This window comes from Corylus avellana, chromosome 9 (assembly GCF_965113065.1).
Source record: "Corylus avellana chromosome 9, dhCorAvel1.hap1.2, whole genome shotgun sequence".
NCBI lineage: Eukaryota > Viridiplantae > Streptophyta > Magnoliopsida > Fagales > Betulaceae > Corylus > Corylus avellana.
In genome coordinates, this window is record NC_142498.1 from 18474263 (window position 1) to 18488308 (window position 14046).

Consider the following 14046-nt stretch of genomic DNA (forward strand, 5'->3'; position numbering starts at 1 on the left):
CAGCTTGAGAGGGAGTTTTAGAGTATGTTTTTCTATTTGTTTTTCGTTTGCTTGTTTCTTCCAAGCTGGACTTATATGATATATATGCTTCAGCTCGAGGGGGAGTGTTAGAAGAGTTATAAGGGTTTGTGAGTGAGTCATTAGGGTTTGGGGATATTTTGGTCATTTAATATTTTAACCCTATATAATAATATGTGTGGTAGGCTACTAAAGAATAAGTTGAATAGCCTCCACCTTTTGTGTCTAAACCGTTCATACAAACTATAACAGTCCCGAATGAAACGCCGATAGAAAGAAGCTGAACCATAAAAACTGCGTACCTGATGAATGTTTGTAGAAGTTGGCCAATCTAGAATAGCCTGCACCTTTGATTGATCCACCCGAATTCCTTGAGAAGAGACTTTATACCCCAATAACAAAACTTGCTGTCTTAAAGCTGCATTTCTTCAAATTAATAAACAGTTTCTATTCTCCCAAAGTAGTCAAAACAGCTTGTAAATGTTGCTGGTGCTGCTCAATTGAATGACTATACAGAAGTATATCATCAAAGTACAGCACCACGAATTTGCGTATATAAGGTTTCGAAACATGATTTATCGCCCAGTGCTTTGCGCATTTGACAACCCAAATGGCATAATAGCCACTCATATAATCCCTCACATGTTTTGAAAGTTGTCTTCCATTCATCACCCGGTCGAATCCTTATTTGGTGATAACTGCTCGTACAATCGATCTTGGAGAAAATTTTAGCACCAAAAAGTTGGCCCAACATGTCATCCAAATGAGGAATGGGAAATCTATATTTGACAGTGATCTTATTGATAGTTCTACTGTCAATGCACATTCTTCAACTTCTGTCACTTTTAGGAACTACTAATGCTGGTATAGCACAAGGACGCATACTTTCACACACATAACCCATCTCCAACAACTCCATCACTTACCTATTGAGCTCGTCATGCTCTTTAGGACCTAACCTATAATGGGCTTTATTAGACAAGCTGGCTCTTGACACTAAATCAGTATGGTACTGAATAGCCCTCATGGGAGGGATCCCAGGAGGCAAGTTTTGTGGTAAAACATCAAAAAATGCCTCTTGTTAGAATATATTACAATATATGATTTTATTGTCATTGATTGTAAACTCTTCAACTCCCTGTAAATAGGGACCCTTTGTATTGTAAAATCATCAAGTGAAATAAGAGCAAATGTAACCTTAGGGCTTTATCTGTGGACATAGGTCATAGACCGAACCACGTAAAAATCATGTCTCTATTTTATTTTGTTTCCGCTCTTATTTTATTTTTTCATTTGATTGTTATTTTCTTCATGGTATCAGAGCCTTAGGGTTTAGATCTTTGGCCCTTTTTTTGTATTCTTAGTTTCCGCTCTTTTTCTTTTGGTTCAATCTCTCGTCCTATTATTGGTGAGTTTCCCTCTGATGGCAGCACCGCCCATGTGGGCATTATATGCCCAAACGGGCTTTGCCCTGATAGAGCTATAAAAGGGCTATTCGTTGTGTGATCTCCAATGAGAGAAAAAAAAAAAGTTTGCCACATTTTCACGGTGGTAGATTGGGTTGTCATTGAAAAGTTGCTTTGTGTTTGTTGTGTGATATCCGGTAGTCTCTATGGTGGTCAGCTACGTCAAAGGTGGCTGGAATGTTGGTTTGTGGTCATTGGTTGGGTCTATGGCTACCATATTTTGTTGTCTTCGAAGGTTTTTGTGGTGCTTGGTGGCTTCGCAGGCAAAATCTGGTAATTGCAGTGGTTTTCGTGGCTACTCTGGTGGTTGGCGTGGTCTTTCCGGTGGATTTTGAGTTCTGTAGAGACTTCTGTGGTGTTCTAAGGTGTTTCCACCAAGTTCTGTTGGTCTCCGGTACGTTTCCGGGGAGTTCTGGTCATCTCCGGCATGGTTCCGACAAGTTGGTTGGAGAAGCAAATCTCTGTTTGGTTGCTACTGGTAGGAAGTTTGTTATTGAGATCCGACCGACCTTGGTGTTTTGTGGTGAGATCCAATCTCCTCTTGGTGTTTTGCGGCGAGATCCGACTGGCCTTGGTGTTTTGCGGTGGGTTATGACTGGTCCTTGTTGTTTTCTAGCGAGATCCTTATCAACCATGATGTTTTTTTGGGAGATTCGACCGCTCGTTGCAGTTTTCGGCAAGTTTTCGACCAGTGTTGAAGATTTTAGCAAATTTGCGTGTTATTTTTATTTTTATCAGTCTTTGTATTGTGTGCTCCAAGCTATTCCAGCTTGAGAGGGAGTGTGAGAGTTTGTTTTTTTAGGTGTTTTTCGTTTGTTTGTTTCTTCCAAGCTGGATTTATATGATATATATGCTCCATCTTGAGGGGGAGTATTAGAAGAGTTATTAGGGTTTATGAGTCATTAGGGTTTAGGGGTATTTTGGTCATTGTGATATTTCTCTAACCCTCTATAATAAGATGTGTGGTAGGCTGCATAACGAGGAGAGAGTAACGTGCCTCAATTTTTGTGTCTAAACTGTTTTTGCAAACTACAATAAGTTCAATACATTTCAAATGTACTAATATATTGACTACAAGTCTCTACTTCAATGACAAAGACGAGCCGTTCAATCATATAGTTGTTAATGTATTAAATAGCCTTATCAAAATGGTCAATTTTATTATTGATGTTGAAGCCAGTGAAAAATAAAGAAAAAGATAAAGGGAGCTGCACACAGAATTTACTTGGTTTAGCATTGTGCTTACATCCACTGGACGGGAGCAAGCAGCTTTTTCATTATATTATATAGATAAAAAAAAATAGGGTTACAACATATACATACGGTTACCAATTAAAACCCTAACCCGGTATATTTAAATTTCCCATATACCCTTACCATGCTATAAGTTCCATTTAACCTAGGAAATAATGTCACACTCGTTGTGAATATGAGTCACTATCTTTAACAATTGACTATGAACACAATTTTACAAGGAATTTGCAATTTAGATCTTCTATGTGTGAGTCACATTCAATGCACCTTAATCATGTACAATATAACTTGAGGGTAGCAATTCATCTCATGAATTATAACTGCTTAAAAAAAAATTTTTCATACTCTCTAAATAAAATGGTTTTACTGAAATAATGTCAAATTTAAGATTGGTTTTTAGAGTACTAATTCTAAGAAATGCACCCTAATCAACTTATTGCTCCTTGCATCTTTAAGAATTATTCTTAGACATTGATCTGTTATCCTTTCATGGAATTGTGCAGGAATTTAGTGGCCAACAATTTTACTTTTGATAGCTCAAACAGAAGGTTAGTAATTGAGTTATGGTATCTCTTATCCATTCTTAACAAAACCGTTACTAACTATATGAGTGACGATCCCGAAGTGCGGTAGTGTGGAAGATGATTCCTTTATATCTTATGTGGTGCTTATGGAGGGAAAGAAATGCCAGATGCTTTGAAGATTCCACTAGGACTTTTTTTTTTTTTTGATAAGTAATAATGATATAAAAAAGCGCAGAGGGGCGCAACCCACATACACGGGAAGTATAAAAAGAGAGCGCTTAAGAGGGAGAGAAATGAAATAGAAAGTCAGAGAAACTAATCACTAAAGGAGCTAGCCAAGCGTCCGTCCAAGAGTAAAGAGTAAAGAAGAAAAGATGAGTCAATCCACTTTTATCTAAGCGGCTGTCCAAGAGTAAAGAAGTAAAGATTCCACCAGGACTTTAGAGGAGCTTATCCACTTTTTCTTCTTTACTCTTTTCACTTGGACGGCCGCTTGGTTAGCTCCGTTAGTAATAAGTTTATCTGATTTTCTCTTTCTCTTCTCTTCTTCTATCTAGGCGCTCTCTTTTTATACTCTCCGTGTAATTGGGTTGCGCCCCTTTGTGCTTTTGATTTATACACAGTACTTATAAAAAAAAACTATATGAATGATTATTTACCCCCCAAAAAAACAATAGGATTGAGAAGGGAACCTGTTTTCGGGTGTTTTCTCAAAACAAAACAAGATGAAGATTTTTAGTAGTTTAGGTTTAGGTTATACCTGGTGTGTCATAACACATTTCTGCACTGATTTCAAAAACATTTTTTTTGTGCTTTCATCTATCCTGAATGGGACAGAAGGAAACAGAAAACATCACAATGATGTTCTTTGATATAGGCTGTCTTTAAGAATATTAATTTTGAAAACATGCATTGTCACACATTTCTGCACTTATTTCTGGTTTTGTGAATCTAAGTATAAAAACTACTTTTAAGAACAGAAGCTACACAAAGTAACTGCAATTTTTACTTCTGGTGAGATTCCTTAAAATAAAATAAAATAAAATAAAAAAGAAAAAAAAAAAAGAAAAGAAAAGAAAAGAGAATTGGCATTTCAGTCTAGATTGAGCGCAATTATAATTCTCTGTGCTTGCAGTAATTTTCAAGGATTGGATTGTCTACAGAGGAACTTTCCGTGCAATAGGAATTCTCCACTCTGTAAGCTGTTTTGTTCTAAAGTTAATTTTTAGATTGGGTCATTTAACAAATACCAACTCGTGATGTCTGCTATAATTTTCTTTCCCATTTTTTGGATTATTATATACACTAGTTTATAACCCGCACTATACTCGGGTTTTTCTCATTAAAATTTATTCAAAAAGTCTTTAAAAGATTATCTGTAACCAATTTTCTTTTCTTCACTCAATTAACTAATTGACTATTAAAAGTGAAAATTTTCATAACATCATTTTGAACCATTTTTCTTTACTTAACACCATAAACCCCCATATCAAATAAGTTTAGAAATTCATAAAGTTTAATCCTTATAAATTGAAACACGTTAAATATTTGTTCCCATAGATGTAGTTCAAAACGAAAGGACCTATAAAGGAAAAAATTATCAAAATGAAAACCTAGATTAATCAATAATAGAAAATGAACAAAGTCACAAAACCCAACCAACCACAATCTATCATATCCCAACAATAATACCACTTTTCCTCCATTGAAAAATACTTTTCTTTTGAATATTAATACTAATATGGTAAACCTTTGTCTTTCACCAATTTCTTCTCATCAACTAATTTTTTAAGAAATAGTTCTATTAGACCGACAAAAATAGAAGTGTGCTAAAAAAAATGAGAATGTTGATACCTGATCCAGTTAGCTTACTCATTTTATTAACAAAAGAAAGAAGGTATTTTTATGTTTTAAAAAGAAAGAGAGAAAAACATGGTAGGAATATTGGAGCACCCAAAAACAAAGACATGAATAGAAAAATCTGGCATGAACTGTTAGAAAATGACTAAACTACTTCTTCTACTAACATTCTGTTACCTTGAAACCATACACTTTGGCTATATAACCATTCAGGACAACTTTTCAACAATACTCGATATAAAATTCCAATTTTAACAATCTTATAAGTATCTAAATGAGTGTTGCAAATATTCCTAACTATCAAAAGAACATAGTATCACTCAACAAAGACTTCTACTGGAAAGCCTTTGTTTTTTAGCAGTTAAACTTTCTCATTGACAAAGTTAAAAAAAAAAAAAAAAATGGTGCTCAAAAGCATGAGAATGTTGATATCCAATTCCAGTTAGCTTTCTTGGTAAACAAAAGAATGTTGGTAGTGGGAAAAAGTTTCTTTTATGTTATATATGTGAAGGATGGTTGGAAAAATAAATAAATAAATAACTCAATGAACAATAGCGTAAACTAAAAAAATCATCATACCTCGTATCAAAATAAACGATAAGAAACTCTCTCTCACTATCATTTCCCTAAATATAGAGTAAAATTTAAAAAGAAAAAATAATCAATTTGAATAAAAAATATTATATAAATTAGAATAGAAAATAAGGACAAAAAATGGAAGCATAAGAACAAAACCACATAAAATAAAGATAAAAAAACAGAAAATGAAAAATACTACTATAATGGAAAATAACTATCTTTTTCTATACACTTTTCGCAGTTTCAACGAAACCTTGAAAGCCAATGTCACCCATCGAGTAAACACGTAAACAATGTGCATTACACAAAAAAAAAAAAAAAAAAAAACAAACAAACTACTCAATCAACAACAATGGAAACTAAAAATTAAAAAAAAAAAAAAAAAAAATTGAATTAAACAGTAATATATAAATTAGAACAAAAAATAATTAAAGACAAAAAACGAAAACAAAAGAACAGAACCATAGGAAATAAGGACAAAAAACAGAAAAATGAAAAATTCTAATATAATAGAAAAGAAATATCTTTTTTCTCTATACTTTTCCCGGTTCTAATACAATTCAAAAAGTATAGGAAGAAGTCTTGTCAAATAGAGATTTCTCTTTCGACCATCCTTTGTATATATAATGTAAAAGAAACAATTCTAGGCCATTCTAAGAAGAAACTCAGCTCTATATATATATATATATATATATATATATATATATATATGATGATAATATATTCACTATGAGCACCTAGATGCAAGTAGGGCATGCTTTATAACACAATATAGACAAAGAAAAACATTTATATTAGAAATGGATTGTGGTGGCTCTCATCACTTTTTCATATGATTGATTTGTAGGATTAAGAAGTTCCTTTTATTTTTTGGATGAATAGGATTAAGAAGTTTCAGTCTTTCTATTACACATTTTTGTTAGACCAGAATTTGACATTTTTTATTTCTCAGAGTGTCAGTCCACCTTGGTTTACCTATGTATAGATAAACACAAATGCTTTCATATTGAATCTTACAGACGCGAACTTCTCAATCAAATGCGGTGGCCCAATGAAGAGATCTGCCGATGGCATAGTGTATGAGGCAGAAAACACATCTCTTGGTGCAGCATCATTCAATGTCACCAGTTTAAACAAATGGGCAGTGAGTAATGTGGGGTTGTTTTTTAACGGCGAAAGTCCATCATATGTGAGAAATTCCTTGGCACAAGTAACTGGGACGAACACCCCGGAGCTTTTCCAGACATCGAGAATATCACCTGGATCACTTAGATACTATGGCCTGGGTCTTGAGAATGGAAATTACACTGTAAACATGCTATTTGCAGAAACAGTCTTTAAAGATCGAATCACACAAAATTGGGAGAGTCTAGGAAGGCGTGTATTTGATATCTATATTCAGGTAAGAACAGTATAAACGAAACTCTAAACTATTCAATATTGAAGTAGAAACTCTAAAATATTTCTTCAAATAAAAGTTTCTGCAAATTATTCTTAGAATAGAATATACCAATTTTGCTCCTCTCTACTGGTTCTATAGGGGAGTCTTCAAAAAAAGGACTTCGACATATCAAAGGAGGCAGGTGGTGTTGGGAAAGCAATCCAAAAGGTTTTCAATGCTACTGTGTCTGAGAACTACCTCGAAATTCATTTGTTTTGGGCTGGTAAGGGGACCTGCTGCACACCAAAGCAAGGTGACTATGGGCCAATGATTTCAGCCCTCCATGTTGTTTCAGGTAATGTACATGATAGTTGCAGATCTTTATGTATCAGAATGTATAATTTACTTATTTACTGTCAACTGCTACCGCTCATCAACTAACTTTTATTGCTCAGATTTCCGGCCAACTGTTAGTGGGATTCCACCAAGTACACCAAAAGGGAAGAGCAGGACAGGATTGATTATTGGCATTGCAGTCCCTGTGGGAGTTGTGAGCTTGATACTGATATTTGCAATTTGTTTTCAGAAAAGAAAATCAGGCAGCAGTGATGAGGAAGGTAAGAGCATAGTAGTTTCTTTCACAGAAAGCCTAGGAACATCTAGCTCCCCATCGCATTTCTCAGTGTACTGGGCGCATTCTTTGTAATATGGGGGAGGAAAATCTTGACCATTTGTTCTTCTTGTACCCTGTTCCCTGGTAAAATTTGGTACTTTGTGATAAGTGCAACCTCCTTTGGTTTATTAGAAGCTAGGAAGAAACTACCCAGTGGATGGTTAGAAGTTTCAAGAGAATTTGTTAGAATATTAATTAAATGATTAAATTCACTCATTCCTATCAACTTAAGTCGTTAGGATAATTGGTGATTTAACATGATATCAGAGCAAATGTTCTAATTTAGAACCTTGTCTTCGTCATTCACTTCCCATTTCAATTAAATATTATACTTGTTCAGTCTCACTTATTAAGGGGAGATTGAACCCACATGTGAGTTAAAGTGTTTAAATATTAATTAAATTATTAAATTCACCCCTTCTTATGAGTTTAAGCTTTTAATATAATTGGTAATTTAACAAAATTATCTTCTATGCCTTGTTGCCAAGTTGATATTTTTGGCTGCTGTGGACGCAATATGGAGTGAGAGAAACACCAGAATCTTATGTGGAAACTAGAAATGTAGTCAATGTGCTCTCGAACATCCTTTTCTGGGTTAGATCGAGGATAAATTCTTTGTTTGGGATCCAGCCTTCCCTTTCTTATAGACAGCTGATTGGTTCAGGGTTTTTCTGAGAATGTTATTAGTTGATGTTTGTGCTTGGCTGATTGTTTTCTTAGAGTGGTAGTTTTCCTTTGTGCTGTTTGACCCTTGTAGTTTCTTTGGCTGGTTGAGTTGTCGCCCCACCGAGTGAGAGTTCAGGTTAGGGCTTAGGGGCTTCATGTGTGGCTGTGCTGTTTCTGTTTTCTCTTTAATTTTCTTTTAATAAGTCTTTTAATAAGATTTATTCATCCTAAAAAATAACACTTTAATGTACATGATCTATGTACCAATCATTGATGAACCACATATATGCCTTAAAATCCTCATGATTGATACAAGTATCATTTTATGTACTTTATTCTAGAACGTATATCCTTGCTTGACTTTGCAGAGCTTCTTGGCATTGGCCCTAGACCAAATACTTTTAGTTATGCTGAGTTGAGATCTGCCACAGAAGACTTTATTCCTTCAAACAAGCTAGGAGAAGGGGGGTTTGGACCTGTTTACAAGGTGAACTTCATCTTACTACATAACCACATTATACATGATGACATAACATTTCAAAAATAAAAATAGGTGATTCCAACATTTAGATCTCACCCAAGAGGGCTTCTGTCTTATGTTTCTTAATTGTGCTATGTTATAGGGTACGCTTTCTGATGGGAGGGTAGTGGCAGTGAAGCAACTTTCAGTAGCATCTCACCAAGGGAAGAGTCAATTTATAACCGAGATTGCTACCATATCTGCAGTACAACATCGCAATCTTGTGACTCTGTATGGATGCTGCATCGAAGGAGATAGACGTCTCCTGGTTTATGAATATCTTGAGAACAAAAGCCTTGATCAAGCACTCTTTGGTATAATTCTAAATAACCATGTCATACATAATAACCAGAGGAACAGAATTCTTTTTGCTTATTAAAGTATCGCATATTACTAACATTTTTAGCGTACAATTGTTTCTTAAGAGAAAAGAAAAAAGGAAAGAACAGAGGATTTTACTTATATTGCGTAGTTAAATTTCAAAAATTCTCTTCTCGTAGTTTGTTTGTAAGAAAAGACGACAGAAGTTCATGTTATCAGATCTTGTCACAAATTATTCAATGTTATGACCCATCGTTGCAATAGTACCTTTGCATTAAGTCCTATTTGTGATGCATAAACCTCATAACTAGCGGGGGCCATAGGGAAGAAGCCATTGACATACCAAACTTTATACCGTTTGATTCATTTCATTCAGGTTAGGTTTTCGGTTTATTTCAAGAGGATGTTGTAGAGTTCCTTACTAGACCTTTAGAGAGACAATGAGTTGTCTAGGTTTTTACTGCTAGGGTTTGAACATCTTGAGAGCCATGTTGTGGTATCCATAATCCATAATGGATTTTTATACCTTTGTCAAAAGTCCAACTAATTGGTTTATATACCAATTTTTGTGCAATTTTTTTGTAAATGAAATGGATCTCAAGTGCTTATTAATCAATAATAATATGCTGCAGAATTGAACAAGATTGACCATTACACGTATAACATGCACTTAAATAGTTGTGAATGAGAATTGCAAATCCATTGTGCTATTAATATTTGTAGTTACAACAATCAACTGCATAAAGGGCATCACACATCTGAAACATGGGGGTTTTTTTTACATGAAAAACTCAACTAGGGAAAAACCATGAGACCTAGTCCAACTCAAAATGATATCACTTCTTAAATAAACGTTAGAAAACTATGGATGCTATTGAATAGTTTTGTAAAAATCAATTCTTTTTAAATAAAAACTAACACCATTTGTAGCCAACTCACAATGCTTTAACCCTAGGTCTTGAGTGGTCCAATATGCCCTCCTAAGGTTGAATTCTGGAGTTTCTAAGTCACTGTTGTAAGTTGTTTGAGATCAATTCAAGTATGCCGATGTCTTCATGAACTTGCGCAAAAGTTCTTCAATGGAGTATTACATGAATCCCTTGACTTTAGACTTAAACCTATTTTTTACCAGTGTTTTGTCGAAAGTATATACTAATATGATGTTGAGACTTAACACTTTGTATGAGGATGCAGGTCAATGTCTGAATCATTTATATCTAATCCGTTTCTTTGTTGATTGTCTGATTATAGTTTTATGGATTTCTATATATCTACCATTCAAAGCCTACATCTTGGGGTTATTCACAACTTCTAAAAGTATCCCAAGTTCTTTTGTAGGATCTGGAGAATTTGCACATGATTTGTAGTTCAACTCTCAAATGATAATAATCCTCTGTTTTAGTGATTTAGTGTTTACAAGATGCCATTATTAACAATGTTTTTTACACCCCAAGTTATTCTTGGCTAGAAATGATTGACCACATTGCAACTATTTAATTTTTATCAGATGAGAGCCACTATTTGTGCAGGAAACAATAGCTTGCATCTTGATTGGCCAACCCGATTTAGCATATGCTTAGGAACTGCAAGAGGGCTAGCTTATCTTCATGAGGAGTCAAGGCCGAGAATTGTACATCGAGATGTCAAAGCTAGTAATATTTTAATTGATGCAGAACTGTGCCCGAAAATTTCAGATTTTGGATTGGCAAAGCTATACGATGATAAGAAAACACACATCAGCACTCGAGTAGCTGGGACCATGTAAGCTAGCTCTTTCAACCATTTTCTTGAACTATTCTTCTTAATGTTTTTATTTAGATCGTATTGTTTGGTGACGAAGAATGAAATTATCACTATTTTTCATTTCTTTTTCTACTTCTTTAGTGCAGGATAACCCCAAGGGGTTGGGAGTCCTTTTTCTACTAATTGGGGCCTTCCCTTTCACCACCACATTGGGATGGTCCACATAGGTCCCTGAACTTTCATCTCTTTCGCAATCTTTTCTCCCCCCACCCCTCTAAAAAAAAAAAAGTTCAAAAACTCTCAATTTAGTGTATTGAAATTTAAAAAATTTGCAATCTCACGCCTCTCGTTAGGTTTTGGGATTAAATTAGATGGTCAATGGGTGAAATTACCATTATACCCCTTAAACTTTATGAAATTACAAAATTATCCTTAAATTACTTTTTTTTTTTAAGAAAATTGAAAAAAAGTTGGGGAGAATACAGGGGTGTTTAGGATTTTCTCACCCCTTCATTAGGATTTAATAGAAAATTTTAACAGAGGGGTGAAATTTCAAATTTTTTAAAGTTTGATACATGAAATTGAGAGTTTTTGAACTTTGGAGGGGAGATTGCAAAAGCGATGAAAGTTCAAGAGAATTAAGTGAACTTCCCCTTTATTTTTGTAGCTGTCTAGTCACCTGATACTTTGAAGTTAACAAAAATAGCTACATTTTTTGGAAACAGATACCTGATCGCGTTGGATTCGTAAGTAAAAATAGGATGGGTTTTAGAGGTATATCATTGGTCCTATTAATGAATTATTTTCCAAAACTGTCCTCAGCAATCTGACTGATGTAGTACAGCACTAGTTATTTATATGCTTCCTACGAATTGACATATATGGTTATGGTGGGCAAAATCTTTGGGAAAATTGTGGCTTTAAAGTTCAATGAAGGGAGCAGTGAATATAGGGTCTGTAACTTTAAGGGCTTGATAATATTGAATCTTGATTGCTATTCAGTGCTAAAATTTGAGCCTGCAGGAATTGTATTGTTTGGCAGGTTATTTCTAGGGTTTTAGGATAGCTAGGTTTGGATCTATTGTGGGAAAAGGTTGGGAATGGTTTGTATATTGGTTTATGGTTATTTTATGGTGTCACAAGAGAGGAATGGTTTGTGCTTTGAAATAAGCAAGAAAGAGAATAGCAATGCTACTCCGTGGAGCTGTTTTGGGACTGCTAACTTAAAAATCCGAGGATACATAAATAAACTAAACCAACAACTGAGGCCCCAAATCAAAATGTGCCTGCATAGTGTGTTTGACTCATGCTTTTCAATATTTTGATTTTGATCTTTAAGCTTGATCTTTCGAGAGCCTCTTATTCTGTGCTTCACTGTGAGATTGAGGAGATATTATCCAAAATTTCTTCACTCGGCATTTCTTTTAATTGATGTTATTCTTGTAGTGGCTATCTAGCACCAGAGTATGCAATGCGTGGGCACTTAACAGAAAAGGCAGATGTTTTCAGTTTTGGTGTTGTTGCTTTGGAGATCCTGAGTGGGAGGCCAAACTCAGACAATAGCTTGGATACCGAAAAGATTTTTCTGCTAGAATGGGTATAGAATATGAGTATCTCCCTATCAAATTACTACTTAATCAAAACTTGTTTTTCTTGTGTTAAAATCTCTATTATATATGTTTCTCAGGCATGGACTCTACGTGAAAATAACCAAGCTTTGGGACTAGTGGATCCCAGATTACTGGAGTTTGATGAAAATGAAGCCACTCGATTGATAGGAGTGGGTCTTTTGTGCACTCAAGCATCACCAATGATGCGCCCACCCATGTCACGTGTCGTAGCCATGCTTGCCGGAGATATTGAAGTGGGCACCGTTACATCAAAGCCAAGTTATATAACAGAATGGAATTACAAAGATATAACAAGCAACTTTTTAAGTGAAGAAGATACTCCGTTAGCCACTCCTTGTGGTAGCAGCCAGCCAAAAATCCAAGATGGCCACGCAACTAGCGTAAGGCCAAGGAATGATCCAATGCCCTCACCTACTAACGTCACTGAATCAATGATCAGTGATATTATTGGAGAAGGAAGGTGAACAGTATCTTGTCCTCACTCACAGGGGTTATCCACTTTGCCTTAGCATGGAGGAGTACTTCTGCTTCTGTTTATGCATACTGGTTGCCTTATTTCTGCATATGTTTAAAGAGTGCAATCCATATAAGCAGCTTCCCAAACCACTACTGGAGTTTATGCATATCTTGAGTCTCTATTACAACTTATTTTAAATGATTTTGAAAGTAATTTGGGCCAATTTTTAGTGTTTTGGACTTGTTTTATTTTTTATTTTTAAAAATTCCTAATGTTTTGAAAATATATTGATCTTACATTACTTTGCCTTTTTGCCCAAGTGAATGAGTGAATTGTGAAGAAAAAAACCTAAAACAATGTAAACATAACCTATATCTAATCCAACATGATGCCGTTTTGATAAATTTATTAAATATAATATATAAAAAATAAATAAAACTATTACATATTTACATATAAAGGGATATGTAGATAGTGACTTTTGCTAACTACATCTACATCTCCATGTGCGAATAGTGGATAACGGATAAATGCAGATAACGGATGCATACGGTTAATATCCACGTGCATGTATACCCTTAACTGTAGGTTAGTTATTAATGGACCGTTGGAGGTCGGGACAAGGTTATAAAGTTGCTTTAAAATTATTTCAATTTTTTTTTTAAGAATGGCTAATTCAAAGGCTATTAGACTTTGTCACTTTAACTTTGTAAAATATTTGTTAAATGTTTGTGTAATATATAGCATTTAACCTATTATCTTTTCCATTTAATTAACCATTAACTTTGATAAAGAGAGACATTGAAACATCGTCTCTATAAAAGTAACATTCTAGAGTTTTGTTTTTATCTTTCAATTCCTCTAAAATAGATCTTACAAAAAATAAATTGTACATTGAAATCAACACAACCAATAAAACAAATAGACAATATAATAGAAACAATAAAATTGAA

The 14046-nt window shown here is 34.6% G+C and overlaps 1 protein-coding gene across 1 annotated transcript in view; it reads left to right on the top strand.

The window, feature by feature from the left end:
- The window catches only part of LOC148583900 (putative LRR receptor-like serine/threonine-protein kinase At1g56130), a 38434-nt gene extending 25166 nt beyond the window's left edge, over positions 1-13268 (top strand). Inside the window, exons 15-24 of the mRNA XM_088510696.1 lie at positions 3242-3286; positions 4398-4459; positions 6721-7103; positions 7242-7437; positions 7538-7699; positions 8790-8908; positions 9045-9255; positions 10792-11023; positions 12452-12602; positions 12693-13268. Coding sequence (XP_088366822.1) covers positions 3242-3286; positions 4398-4459; positions 6721-7103; positions 7242-7437; positions 7538-7699; positions 8790-8908; positions 9045-9255; positions 10792-11023; positions 12452-12602; positions 12693-13100 — 1969 coding nt within the window. The 3' untranslated portion in view covers positions 13101-13268. The remainder of the gene's footprint in view (positions 1-3241; positions 3287-4397; positions 4460-6720; positions 7104-7241; positions 7438-7537; positions 7700-8789; positions 8909-9044; positions 9256-10791; positions 11024-12451; positions 12603-12692) is intronic.
- Positions 13269-14046: the final 778 nt, after the last annotated feature.